Raw genomic sequence first — 14,540 nt, 5'->3', positions numbered from 1 at the left:
TAGGGGTCGGCTGGTTTGCACTGAAGGCTGTCCCGGATCAGAGTGGGAGTCCCGCTTGGGTGCCTGGCCAGCCTGGATGAGGGGGTGATGGCTGTTTGCAGCTGGTCACACCCTTTCAGGGTGGGGGTCCCCACTGGGGTGCCTGGCCAGTCTGGGTGAGAGGCTGAGAGCCGTTTTCAGGCTGGCGGGTGACTGAAGCTCCCAACCCCTCCTTTATTTCTTTTTTTCTTTTTATTCTGGGATTTATTTACCTTCTATGGCTGTCACTGGAACTGAGAGCCGGCTTTAGCTCTGAGGCTCGGCTCCAGCTCTGAGACCGCTGCTGAAAGCAGGTATCTGGGTTTGTTTGGCTTCTATAATTGCAACATTGTTTCTTAGAGTGCAGCTCAGAGGCTGGCAGCGGCAGGCGGGGAACCTTGGCTTCCTCCATCACTGGAGCAAGCAAGCCTCCTGTTCGCTTCAGCTGCATGGCTGCCAGCCGCCATCTTGGTTGGCAGTTAATTTGCATATCGCCCTGATTAGCCAATGGGAAGCGTGTCGGAGCTACGGTTAATTACCATGTTTGTCTATTATTAGATAGGATTAGTATTCCTATTTATTAGCAGCAACAGAGTAATTTTATAAAACAGAATTTATACTGCTTTTTGAGCGTAGAATAGTCCATAAGCTATCTTTACAAAATTATTTTTTGCTAATTGTAAAATTTATCTCTGAACAGATCATGACAAAATTCTATCAGCACTGTTTACACAATACTATGGGGCAACAATGAAGAGACATTGATTAGGCTCAGATTTGAAAAACATACCAGAAAGCACATGGAGACTAACCTAAGATCAAGAAAGCTGGACAGAGTGTTGCTTGCACCCTAATAAGAAAAAGACAAATAATATACAACAGCATAACTATTCTTGAATCCATCAGAGGGCTGAGATTACAGAGTATCCAAGGAGCTTAAAATCCATGTGAGATGGGCACCTCCAGAGAGAGACAGAATGTGAGCACTGGCTCACCTGTGGCAGATCATGGAAAAAGAAATACAAGCAGCATATAAGTAGGTAAGAATTCAGCTAAAATTTCTTACAAATTGTAAAAGGCTAGGGTGTAAGTACAAAATGCCTGGAAGCCACAAACACAAAAGGATTTAGCACCCACACACATGGTTTTCTTCACAGACCTCCATACTCCCAAGAAAGAATGAGAACAGGTGGTACAGGCCTCAAAAAGGAGATGGCTGTGGGAAAGCAGAGCACAATCCTCCTATATAATCCTATATAATAAATGGCTAATATGCAAATTGTCCCCTCGACCAGGAGTTCAACTGGGAGTTCGACAAGGGGCGGGCTGGCCAGCCAACGGCCCACGAATCCCTCCCCTGGGCCGACCTCGCCTCCGATCGTGCTCCCACCCCGATCAGGGGCGGAGCCGGCCAGCCAGCCTCCAGCAGCCCTTCCCCCAGCTGGCCCAGCCTGATTGGCCCCAATCGGGGCAGGCTGGCTAGACCCCACCCATGCACAAATTTGTGCATCGGGCCTCTAGTATTCTATCATAGTTCATGAGACCTTATAGCACATAATTCTGGTATTACCTCATAATATATAACAAAGTCCAGCTCTAGCCAGTTTGGCTTAGTGGATAGAGCATCAGCCTGTGGACTGAAAGGTCCCGGGTTCAATTCCAGTCAAGGACATGTATCTCAGTAGCAGGCTCCTCCCCAGCCCAGATCAGGGTGCATGCAGGAGGCAACCAATCGATGTGTTTCTCTCACATTGATATTTCTCTCTCTGTCTTTCCCTCTCTCTAAAAAAAAAGAAAAAAAAATCAATGGAAAAATATTCTCAGGTGAGGATTAAAAATAATAATAAAATAAAATAAAATAAATGGAGATTTAACCTCTCTTAAAAGTAAATAATAATAATATATAACAAATTCCAGATAAAGTAAAGTTTCTCATTTCAAATTAATTTTTAATATACAGAGCAGTCATTTTAAAATTATTTCTTTAGCCCAGCCTGTGTGGCTCAGTGGTTGAGCCTCAACCTATGAACTAAAGAGGTCCCCAGTTCAATTTCTGGTCAGGGCACATGCCCAGGTTGAGGGCTTGATCCCTGGTAGGGGACATGCAGTTGATCAATGTTTCTCTCTCATTGATGTTTCTAACTTTCTCTCCCTCTCCCTCTCTAAAAAAATCAATAAAAACATATTTTTTAAAAAACATATTTATTTAAATAGGTAATAAATTCACATGGCAAAAAATTCAAAGATTATTCAGTGAAAAGTCTCCTTTGGGTTGATCCTATTTCCTAACCATGCAGTTTCCTCCTCAGAGGCTATCAATGTTACTAGTTTCTCACGAATCTTTCCTAAGATAGTCTATGCATATATAAAGGAAGTATATCTTTTTATAAACCAAATAACAGTACACTATACACACCTTACCTTTTGTATTTAATATGTAGCATTTTCCATTGTCTTTCAACAAGGTATAAGGGAAAAGTGGAATTTACTTACTTTAAATTCATAACTCTTTGTCATCTATATATATAAAAGCCTAAGCGACCATTATGACCAAACGACCGGAACTATGACACACACTGACCACCAGGGGACAGATGCTCAACGCAGGAGCTGCCCCCTGGTGGTCAGTGTGCTCCCACAGGGGGAGCGCCACTCAGCCAGAAGCTGGGCTCACGGCTCCGCAGCAGCGCTACCGAGCAGAAGCAGCTGGCACAGCAGGCTGGAATGAGCACCAGTGGCACAGTGCTCACCCTGGTTCGGGCTCCTCCCTAGGCACCTGCCACTTGGCACACTGCTACATCCCTTGGGGGATGTCTGACTGCCAATGTCCTGTGGGGATTGGGCCTAAACCGGCAGTCTGACATCCCCTGAGGGGTCCCGGATTGCGAGAGGGTGAAGGTAGTCTGAGGGACACCCCCCTCATGCACAAATCCGTGCACCGGGTCTCTAGTTAAACTATAATAGGCCCATTATTTTAAAAGCCCAGGAAAACAAAATAATTAAGTGAAAAAGCAAATCTCCCTTCTTACCCATCTTCTCTGTCCTTCCAATTCTTCTCTGAGGCAATACCAATGTTTATAACTTAAGAAATATTTCTAAGGAATTTGGGGGTAGAATGAAGAACTTTAAAAGTAGAATGAAGTAAAGAGATAACTTGCAATTGTTATCAATCTTCTTTTATAGAAATTTCCAAAACACACAAGCATAGTATTTTTTATTCTGAATCATCAGAAAAGCTCACATGAAAAGTAAAATCCTTCCCCGCCCCCACCCGACTTTTAATCAATTTAACTATTAATGTTTTTTATACCATCTTTGTTTTTGGTGTGCCACAGATTTATTTACTATCATGTCAAAAGGATCCAGGGGTGTCATACACATGTGCTCAGTCTGTCATTTGAACCAAAAAATATTTATCCTTTAATTTACTTTAAAAATAAGATGACATGAAAACTCTGGACACTTGAGAAGGTACTATACAAGTTCCTAATATAATCTGTAACCTAGATGCTGTAAGTATATATAATAGATTAAATGTATGAAAGAGCATTCTATTTTATTACTTGATACACAAATACTAACCACTATTCAATCATAAGGACTTTTAAATACCAGAAGCAAAAGAAAGCTTCCTGTCCAGTTCCCTTGTTCTCACTAACACAAAACATTTTCTCTCAGATCAAGCACGAGAGAATCCACAATGCAACCACTTCTAACAAATAATTTTTTAAAGTAACAAAACAAGTTGTTTTTAAAAGCATACGAAAAACTAGCACCCATTTATGATTTTTAAAAAACTCTCAGCAAGTGGAAACAAAGGAAACATACCTCAACATAATAAAGGCCAGGTATGATAAAATCACAGCCAACATCATACTCAATAGGCAAAAATCCCTTAAGATTAGGAACAAAACAGGATGACCACTCTTAGTCAACACAGTACTGGAAGTCCTAGCCAATCAGACAAAAAGAAGAAATAAAAGGCATCAAATTGGAAAGGAAGAAATAAATCTGTTATTATTTGCAGATGACATGATATTGTATATAGGGAGAACTCTAAAGATTCCACCAAAACGCTACTAGATCTGATAAATGAATTTAGTAAAGTAGCAGGATACAAAATAAATATCCAGAAATCAGAGCAGTTTTATTCACTAATAAAGAACTTTTGGAAAGGAAAACAAAAAAAACAATCCAAATCACAATTGCTTCAAAAAGAATAAAATACTTAGAAATAAATTTAATCTAGGATGTAAAAGACCTGTACTTGAAAATTATAAGACACTGAAGAAGACACAAATATGTGCAAGAATATACCATGTTCATGGATAGGAAAACTTAACATCATTAAAATGTCTATACCGCCCCCCCCCCCCCCAAACAATCTATATTCCAAAAATTTATACGGAACCTCAAAAGACCCCAAATAGCCACAGAAATCTTTAGAAAGAACAACAAAGTGGAAGGAATCATGCTATCTGATATCAAACTATGCTACAGACCATAGTAATAAAAACAACATGGTACTGGCATAAAAACCGACATATAGATCAATGGAACAGAATAGGGAGTCCAGAAATAAACTCACACCTTTATAGTCAAATATTTGAAAAAAGAGGCAAAAACATACAATGAGGTGAAGACAGTCTAGTCCAGTGGTCGGCAAACTGCAGCTCAGCAAACTGCGGCTCATGAGCCACATGCAGCTCTTTGGCCCCTTGAGTGTGGCTCTTCCATAAAATACCGACTACTGCGCATGGGCCACAAAGTTTCAATCGCACTGTATGTGCGTGCCCACACGTGGTATTTTGTGGAAGAGCCACGCTCAAGGGGCCAAAGAGCCGCATGTGGCTCGCGAGTCGCAGTTTGCCAACCACAGGTCTCGTCTATGAATGGTGTTGGGGAAAATGCAAAAAAACAAATGAAACTAGACCACCTTCTTACACCATACACAAGAATAAACTCAGAATGGATTGAAGACCGCCCTAGCTGTTTTGGCTCAGTGGACAGAGCCTGGGAACTGAAGGGTCCCGGGTTCGATTCTGGTCAAGGGCACATGCCCACGTTGCAGGCTCAATCCCCAGTGGGGGGTGTGCAGGAGACAGCCAATCAATGATTCTCTCTCATCATTGATGATTCTATCTCTCACCATCTGTCTTCCTCTCTAAAATCAATGAAAAATATTTTTTTTAAAGACTTCTTTGTGAAAGAAAAATGGATTGAAGACTTAGTTAGACTTGAAACCATAAATATCTTGAAGAAAACATAGGCAGTAAAATCTCAGGCATTTCTCATAGCAATATTTTTCCTGGCATACCTCCTCAAGCAAGGGAAACAAAAGAAAAAATAAAGAAATGAGATTGCTTCAAACTAAAAATTTCTTGCACAGTGAAAGAAAGCATCAACAAAATGAAAAGGCAAACCACTGAATTGCCAAAGCCGGTTTGGCTCAGCGGATAGAGCGTCGGCCTGCGGACTGAAAGGTCCCAGGTTCGATTCCGGTCAAGGGCATGTTCCTGGGTTGCGGGCACATCCCCAGTGGGGGATGTGCAGGAGGCAGCTGATCGATGTTTCTCTCTCATTGATGTTTCTAACTCTCTATCTCTCTCCCTTCCTCTCTATAAAAAATCAATAAAATATATATAATAAAAAAAAAAACACTGAATGGAAGAACATATTCACCAGCGATACATCTGATAAGGAGTTAATATGCAAAATTTATAAAGAATTTATAAAACTCAACACCAAAAGAGCAAACAATACAATTAAGAAGTGGGCAAAGAACCTGAAGAGACACTTCTCCAAAGAGGACATTCAGATGGCCAATATACATATGAAAAGAGGCTCAATGTGACTAATCATCAGAAAAATGCAAATTAAACTACACTGAGATATCACCTCACACCTGTAAGAATGGCTCATTAATAAATCAACAAACAACAAGTGTTGGCAAGAATGTGGAGAAAAGGGAACACCTTGTGCACTATTGGTGGAATGCAGACTGGTGCAGCCACTGTGGAAAGCAGTATGGGGTTACATCAAAAAGTTTAAATTTGGGGGGGGGGGTGTCAACGGAAGGGGAAGGAGACATATGTAAAACTTTAGACAATAAACAAAATAAAAAGTAAGAAGTTTAAATTGGAACTGCCTTTTAACCTGCAATTCCACTTATAGGAATAAAATCCAAAGAAACCCCAAACACTAATTCCAAAGAACATATGTACCCCCTATGTTCATTGCAGCATTATTTATAATAGCCAAGATTTGGAAGCAGCCCAAGTGTCCATCAGTAGATGAGCGGATAAAAAAGCTGTGGTAGGTTTACACAATGGAGTATTACTAGGTCATAAAAAGAAGGAAATCTTACCCTTTATGACAGCATGGTGTGACCTGGAGAGCATTACGCTAAGTGAAATGAGCCATCAGAGAAAGACAAGTACCATATGATTTCATTCATATTTGGAATCTAATGAACAAATTGAACTACCAAGCAAAATAGAGACAGACTCATAGATAGAGAGCAGGCTGATAGCTGTTGGGGGGTGAGGGGTGGAGGCTGGAGATTTCTTTATTTTATTTAATAAAGAAAAAAGAAAAAACTCATGTATACAAACAACAGTGTGGTGACTGCTGGGGTAAGGAGGAGTGGGGGGAAGCGGAGGAGAGTATAGGGAGGATTAATGGTGATGGAAGGAGACTTGTCTTGGGGTGGTGAACACACAATACAGTGTACAGATGATGTGTTGTGGAATTGTGTACCTGAAAACTGCATAATTTTTTTAACCAGTGTCACTCCAATAAATTCAATAAAAAGGGGAAAATAGCATATGAGAAAGTCTCCTATTAGGCACTTTTACCAAACTATCTTCTTTTCTCAAAGCACCTGGAACAGAATGGCAAATCAGGAAGTAGGGTGGTGGTGTCACAAACTTTCCTGTCTGACCTCTCACTCACTCCTGAAGTGGAGATGACTGAATGTCACTGACTCACCTGCCCTGGCTTCCAGAAGGAGCAGACATTTACTACCAGAGAAAGAAGAGCACAGATCTAGCTTCCTGATGGGCAGTCATAGAATATTATTGTCTAGTTTATGCAAATAGAGACACTAACATATTAAATATTAATTACAATAAACCATCAAGCCTTGCCTGACCAACTGAACAGGTCTAGGAAAGAGCAAGCAAATACACCTTACTCTCCCAAACTTTACTTCTTGCACAGTTCTGAGTTAGAGAATATCACTTTTATAAACACTCTAATCAATTTATTCCCTAAATGAAACCTGATGTTACTGTCTTTGTTCGCAACAAATCATTGAAAAGATAAAGATTGAGTCATAGAGCCTTCTTTGAGGTACTAATCTCTTCGTTTCTTACCTTTGGTCTGAGTGGCACTTGTACCAGTTCAGGATCATAAGATTCTAATCTATTTTTTTAGGTATTAAACATTTGGAGGGGAAAAGCACATGAAAAATATTAGCAGGTAGCTTGCCATGTACACTTTACTTACATGATTTCATTTCCTTCTTACAACTTACAAGAGCTATCATAAAGAATAAAACAGCCCGGCCGGCATGGCTCAGTGGCTGAGCGTTGACCTATGAACCAGGAGGTAACGGTTGATTCCGTCAGGGCACATACCCGGGTTATGGGCTCGATCCCCAGTGTGGGGTGTGCAGGAGGCAGCCAATCGGTGATTCTCGCTATTGATGTTTCTATCTCTCTCCCTCTCCCTTCTTCTCTGAAATCAATTTAAAAATATATATTTTTTAAAAGGGCTCAGAAAAGTTAAACATCATGTGTAAGGTTCCACAGGCTTTAGGAAAACAACTGTAACAGTAAATTAGAAGTAAATTTCAGGGCAAATTATTTTAGTCTTTTATCAAGAATTACTAAGTCTGGTCTGGCCAGTATGGCTCAGTGGCTGAGCTTCAACTCATGAACAAGAGGTCACAGTTCCATTCCCTGTCAGGACACAGGCCTGGGTTGCGTTCCCAATCCCCAGTGTACGGTGTGCAGAAGGCAACCAATCAATGATTCTCTCTTATCATTGATGTTTATATCTCTCTCTCCCTCTCCCTTCTTCTCTCTGAAATCAATAAAAATATACTTAAAAAAAGAAAAAGAATTACTAAGTCCAGCAGAAAAGAAAATGGCCCTCCCTACTGAAAGAAAAAAAATGCCCTGGCTACAAGAAACCAGTCCACCTACTGTAATATTCTCCTGAAAATTTTCCACCACAAATTCCCTTATCTAACACTAAATAAAAAGGTATAACTCCTTTCCAAGATAAGACTAGTTCTCCTTCATAAAAGAGAAAGCTATTTTCTAAAGAAGTTAATGGCTTTATGATATTTGCTAAGAGTTAGCTGGACTCTTGCTATTCAACTAACTTGCCTAGTTCCAGCTGTTCAGGATGTAATTTATCTCATGAAAATTGTGAAACACTATGGAAAATCCTTTAGAGATATACTGTTTGGACAGAATAAAAATTGGGGCATTCTTTTTCAGCACCACTGTTAAAAGAGTGGTAATGGCGTAAAACGGAGAAAAAACTCAACCCCAAGTCTTCCCACCAGACATATAAACACTTTAGTAAAGGGAAATGAGGCTATGGAGGGCTGAAGAGCAATAAGAACTTCCCCCTTAAAGATTCCAGGTTGGGTAAATAACAGGTTATTTCATTCTGCACATACCAGAAGACCCTCACTGAATGCTGGAACTTGTAAAGCTCATCCCCTACCCATGACTGCATTACTTTTTCCTCCAGCTTAAATATTACACTTAATACTTATCTTTGCAAGACTAGCTTCTTGTTTTCCATCATGAGTTCTCATCTTAGACTGTTACTCTCTTAGAAAGGCCTTCTCCTTGCCTAAGGCACACCTCATCCCTAGTGTCATACCAGCCTGGTTTTTTCCTTATGTCTTGGATCATCATCTGAAATTACCCTTCTTGTTCTTTTATAAATGCTCAGGATCATCACAATTATGTCAGCAACATGAAGCTAGCTAGGGATCTTGACTTATCTTTCTATCCACAATTCTTAGCCCAGAGTATATATGTTCAATGACTACATAAGGCTAATGATAGGTATTATATTACATAAATGTGAAAGAATGGGGTGAAAATGAAGATTCCATTTACTTCGCTCAAAACCCTTTCCTTTAACACATTGTATGCGGGAAACGTATTTATACGTTTTACGTTGACTGGTAGTAGAGCGCGAAACACGTATTAATACGTTTTTTATAGACTAGAGGTAGAATGTGGGTAACGTATAAATACGTTTATTTTTATACTTTTTTATTGCTCTAAAGGGATGCTAACATGCAGCTATACAAATTCCAAAGGACAAAATTTGGGTCTCTAACACATACAATGGTGAATTATGTATGTACTTCCAGGTATAATGGTAATCAATCTATTCAACTGCAAAAATGGCCCTCGCCACCTGTTAGCGCGCGATAAAAACTACCCGCAAACAATGTGTTAAGTTCAATGAGAATAAGAAATAAAAGTTGATGTCCCATGACAATAAAAACAAATTGGGTTATATTTCTTATGAAATACCCCCACTCCTGCTGTGATGTCCATCTTGCTTCAGTATCAGGCCAAATCAGACCAACTAGAATATTTACAGAGCATAAAAGACTTTGATCATCAAACCAAAGAAACTTCCACCTACTTCCTCATTTATTTCAAATCCACTTCCAGCATAGCATCCTAGAGGTGGACAGAGAAACCCAAGAAAGAACACCTCTATTTTATGGCAAAGCATGAAATAATAAAAGTGAAGCAATGTTCAAATCAGAGTTCTTAACCTCTAAAGTTTGAGGGCAGAAAAAAAAGTTTAAGTCTCTAGAGATTTAATCTGCCTTTGGACACAATTCCAAATCATCTACACTAATAAAAGAGAAAGATGCAAATTGACTGTACCTTCGTGCCACCCACCAGCCAATCAGGAGTGGGTATGCAAACTAATAAAACAAAGATGGCGGATTAATTTACATACACAGGCTCCAAGCAGCAGGGGGCGGGGCGGGACACCCCGCTCTGGGCCTCTGGGCAGTGTGGGAAGGTGGAAAGGCGGATCTGGCCAGAGTGAAGGCCCATTCTTGCACAAATCTTGGTGCATCGGGCCTCTAGTATAAAAATAATGCTTTCATCCTCACTTGCCACAGCCTGCCTCACTGCTCACATGCCCTGTTGCTAATCCCACAGAAATGCTTCAATTACATGAAGTCCTTTGTCAGATTAGGGCACTGGCTCCTTATCGCACTTGGGCTTATGCCAAAGATATAAATTTTGATACAGATACTTTAGCCTTAATGCTTTAAGGTAGGGGTGGGGAATGTCCGGTCCCTAGGCCGAAATCATTAGGTCTGGCCCTGCCAAGCCATTAAGGGGTGAGTTAATCAAGTGTTTAACCAAATATAGCGTGTTAATTTTTAAACTGATAATTTTGTATGGCCCTCAAGTGATGTTATAAGTATACAAATGGTCCTTTGCAGAAAAAAGGTTCCCCACCCCTGCTGTAAGGTGTAGACCTTTTAACTGATGCTGTAGCTGTTACTATGGGACCAAAGGGAAGAACAGTGATTACTGACTGGACAGAGTTAGGGAAGTCCCAAAGTAACAAAAGATGGTGTGATCATTGCAAAGTCCATTGACTTAAAAGATAAATACAAAAATATTGGCACTAAATTTGTTCAAGATGTTGCCAATAATAAAAATGAAGAGGCACCAATTCTGCTACTGTATTGGCACACTCTGCTGCCAAGGAAAGCTTTGAGAAAATTAGCAAAGGTGCTAATCCAGTGGGAATCAGGTGTGATGTTAGCTGTTGATGCTGTAATTGCTGAACTTAGGAAACAGTCTAAACCTGTGACAACCCTTGAAGAAATTGCTCAGGTTGCTATGATTTCTGCAAATGGAAACGAAGAAATTGGTGACATCATTTCTGATGCAATGAAAAAGGTTGAAAGAAACAGCATCATCACAGTAAAGGATGGAAAAACACTGAATGATGAATTAGAAATTACTGAAGGCGTGGAAATTTGATCGAGGTTATATTTCTCCTATTTCTCCATACTTCATTAATACATCAAAAGGTCAGTAATGTGAATTCCGCCAGAACCGGTTTGGCTCAGTGGATAGAGGTCGGCCTGCGGACTCAAGGGTCCCGGGTTCAATTCTGGTCAAGGGCATGTACCTTGGTTGCGGGCATATCCCCAGTGGGGGGCGTGCAGGAGGCAGCTGATCAATGTTTCTCTCTCATCGATGTTTCTCACTCTCTATCCCTCTCCCTTCCTCTCTGTAAAAAATCAATAAAATATAATTAAAAAAAGAAAGAAATGTGAACTCCAAGATGCCTATGTTCAATTGAGTGGAAAGAAAATTTGCAGAGTTCAGTCCATTGCACCTGCTCTTGAAACTGCCAATGCTCACCGTAAGCCCTGGTCATAATTTCCGAAGATATTGATGGAGAAGCTCTAAGTACACTCATTTTGACTAGGCTAAAAGTTCGTCTTCTGGTTGTAGCAGTCAAAGATCCAGGTTTTGGTGACAATAGAAAGAACCAGCTTAAAGACATGGCTATTGCTGCTGGTGGTGCAGTGTTTGGAGAAGAAGAATTAATCCTAAATTTTGAAAATGTTCAGCCTCATGTTAGGAAAGATTGGAGAGGTCACTGTGACCAAAGATGATGCCATGCTCCTGAAAGGAAAAGGTGACATGGCTCAAATTTTAAAACATATTCAAGAAATCATCCAACAGTTAGATATCCGAAAAGGAATGTGAAAAGGAAAAACTAAATGAATGTCTGGCAAAACTCACAGATGGAGTAGCTGTGCTGAAGTCTGCTGGCACAAGTGATGTGGAAATGAATGAAAAGAAAGAAAGTAACATGCCCTCAATGCTGCACAAGCTGCTGTTGAAGAAGACATTGCTCTGGGAAGGGGGTGTGCCCTGCTTCAGTGCATTCCAGCCTTGGACTCATTAAATCCATGAAAATAAAAAAAAAACTGGTACAGAAATTATTTTTTAAAAAAGCACTCAAAATTCCTGCAATAAACATTGCTAAGAATGCAGGTGTTGAGGGATTGTGGATAGATGAAAAAGATTATGCAAAGTTCCTCAGAAGGTGGTTATGACACTATGCTTGGAGATTCTGCGAATATGGTATAAAAAGGAAGCATTGATCAAATGAAGACTGTAAGAACTGCTTTATTGGATGGTACCAGAATGGCCTCTCTGTTAACCACAGCAGGAGTTGTGGTCACAGAAATTCCTAAAGAAGAGAAAGACGCTGCAGTGGGTGAAATAGGAATGGGTGGAATAGGAGGTGTGTGGGCGGTGGCGTGTTCCAAGCCTAGAACAGTGCTTTACCATTCTCAGTGAGAACTGTGAGAGGAAGCTCAAGGTAGTGCTTCAGGGAAGTCCCTTGAAGAAGATGACTGAAGAAAAGGATGGCTAATGTTTAAGACCGTCACTATAACCACCAGTTACTGGTTTTAGTTGACATCATATATAAAGACTTACTGCTGTCATTCATTATCCATGCCTACACATAATTTGTTTTGTATTTTTTTTATAAAAAGATATTTGTACTTTCCAGATAACCAAGTGTAAGAGCCATGTACCAATATACATCTTTCAACTTAAATCAGAGGCATTTTTACTACTATTCTGTTACAATGAGGATTTTCATGCTTGCCACCATCCAGTGAAAAGTTAAGCAGCCTTACACATATGTAATAACTTAATCAATAAAAAAAATTTTTAAAAGTTAAGCAGCCTTTCTGTGGTGAGTAATAATTGTGTACAAAGCAGAGAAATATCCAATTATGTGACAACCTTTGTGTAACAACAATTTTCTTAAAATTAAAAAGAATGCTTCCAACATCAAAAGTAACTATCATCCCTAATAAAATAACCCTCGGAAACCTGGCCTCACAACTAGAAAAGAGTTGTCAAACATCTGACAATTCATAAAACGCCATTATAACTAACTGAACTGAGTCACCCTCTCAGTCAGAAGCATACTATCCCAAAGGTAATTAGGATTAAAATCGTTGACACCGAAACCAAACTCCAGCCTCATGGAATAATGTACTGGCCCAGCTTTGCAAGAAAATCGGTTTTCACTGCCTTCCACTAGGTACAACGCATGGACCTCCCTACCCTGCGCTCCTCACTGGGCGCGAAGGCACTGTCGCTCGGGGCCGAGTTTGGGTCGGCCCCGTGGGAAAGGACGCGGCGCTCTGCACGAAGGCGGCAAACGAGTGCCAACAGGAGGCGGTTGTGAAGCAAAGCATTTCGAGTTCGGTGCCCCCTCCTCCTGCGGGATGGTGGGCAGCAGAATGATGCCTCGCTGACATCAGGGACGCCGGGGCAGCAAGCCCAGGGCAAGGCTCCTGGCCAACCGCCCCATGCCGCAAGGGGCCTGGCAGCCGTCCCCGCGCGGGAAGGGAGAGTGTGAGGCCCGCAGCCCGGGGCTGTGAGGGGCCTCGCCCACCCGAGCCGCCACCGAGACCAGGGAGGAGCGAAGAGAGACCCTGGGCAGGGGTCTGCAAAGCCAAGGGCCACCCGCGCGCCGGAGGAACCCCTCAGCCCAGTCCCCGCCCGGCACCTCACCTCGGCCGGCACGGGCAGGTTCTCCGCCGCCGCCTTCAGCTCCAGCACCGAGTCCGTCTGCCTGTCGGTCAGCGGCGCCGTGGTGTCGGGTCTCCGATCCCAGAGAGCCAGCCTCTCCCGAGCGTCCGATTCAGCCGCTGCCTCTGGCAGCAGCAGCAGCGCCGCCTCCGCCATCGCCGCCGCCCCCGGGGCCCTCAGCGGCAGCGGGGCAATGGGGACCCCGAAGGACTGGCCCGGGCCACTTCCGGGAAAGACGGGCTTCCAACTAAGCACCGGCAGCAGGGCTAGGCGTACCGACAGGAACAACCTGAACCCGGAAGCACTTCCACAGTGTGTGGGCGGGACTGAGGTCAGGACAGACGTGGCTTTAAACCGGTACAAATATTTCCGGTTGCGATGTAGACGTGGAGGGAGAAGGCTGAAAAGACCCTGACGGAAATAGAAATGCCCCTACCGGAAGTCTTTTCCTCAACATCTATAACTTTATTGTAACGTATTGCTCACGACAGTTGTAGTAAGTTACTCTGCCGGCAGGGGCTTTCTGTGAGCTCCTGAATGTACTGCCTCCGCTCACAGCTGGGTAGTCTGGATGGAGTGTGTGTACTGTGATTGCCTTGTTGACCTGTTGATAGTTTCGGCTACCTGGAACAAAACCACGAATACAAACATTTCCAACATCCAATAACTCAGCTGTTAGAAAACTAATTTATGAAAACATAAACATTCAAAGATTTGTGTGCATCGGATATCGTTACTACTACTATCAAATAATCGGAAACAATCAAAATGTCCAACATTGAAGAATTCGATCAATAATTCATGGCACAGACATGTAATTGGAATATTATCCTGCCATTTAAATCATGTTGTAGAAGGCTTGGGGCA

At 41.8% G+C, this 14,540-nt stretch overlaps 1 protein-coding gene and 1 pseudogene across 2 annotated transcripts in view; one reads left to right on the top strand and one right to left on the bottom strand.

Annotated features, from left to right (window-relative positions):
* The window catches only part of COG3 (component of oligomeric golgi complex 3), an 88,697-nt gene extending 74,826 nt beyond the window's left edge, over positions 1–13,871 (bottom strand). The window contains exon 1 of the mRNA XM_081114535.1: positions 13,656–13,871. Coding sequence (XP_080970661.1) covers positions 13,656–13,829 — 174 coding nt within the window. The 5' untranslated portion in view covers positions 13,830–13,871. The remainder of the gene's footprint in view (positions 1–13,655) is intronic.
* Positions 7,815–12,394, top strand: LOC308511788 (60 kDa heat shock protein, mitochondrial-like; annotated as a pseudogene). Its single transcript has 3 exons — positions 7,815–7,818; positions 10,560–11,135; positions 11,369–12,394. The product of its transcript is annotated as a 60 kDa heat shock protein, mitochondrial-like (transcript).
* Positions 13,872–14,540: the final 669 nt, after the last annotated feature.

This window comes from Myotis nattereri (genome assembly GCF_964212035.1).
Source record: "Myotis nattereri genome assembly, chromosome: 2".
NCBI lineage: Eukaryota > Metazoa > Chordata > Mammalia > Chiroptera > Vespertilionidae > Myotis > Myotis nattereri.
Note: the sequence above shows the minus strand (reverse complement) of the source record. Positions and strands in the feature narration are given on the sequence as shown.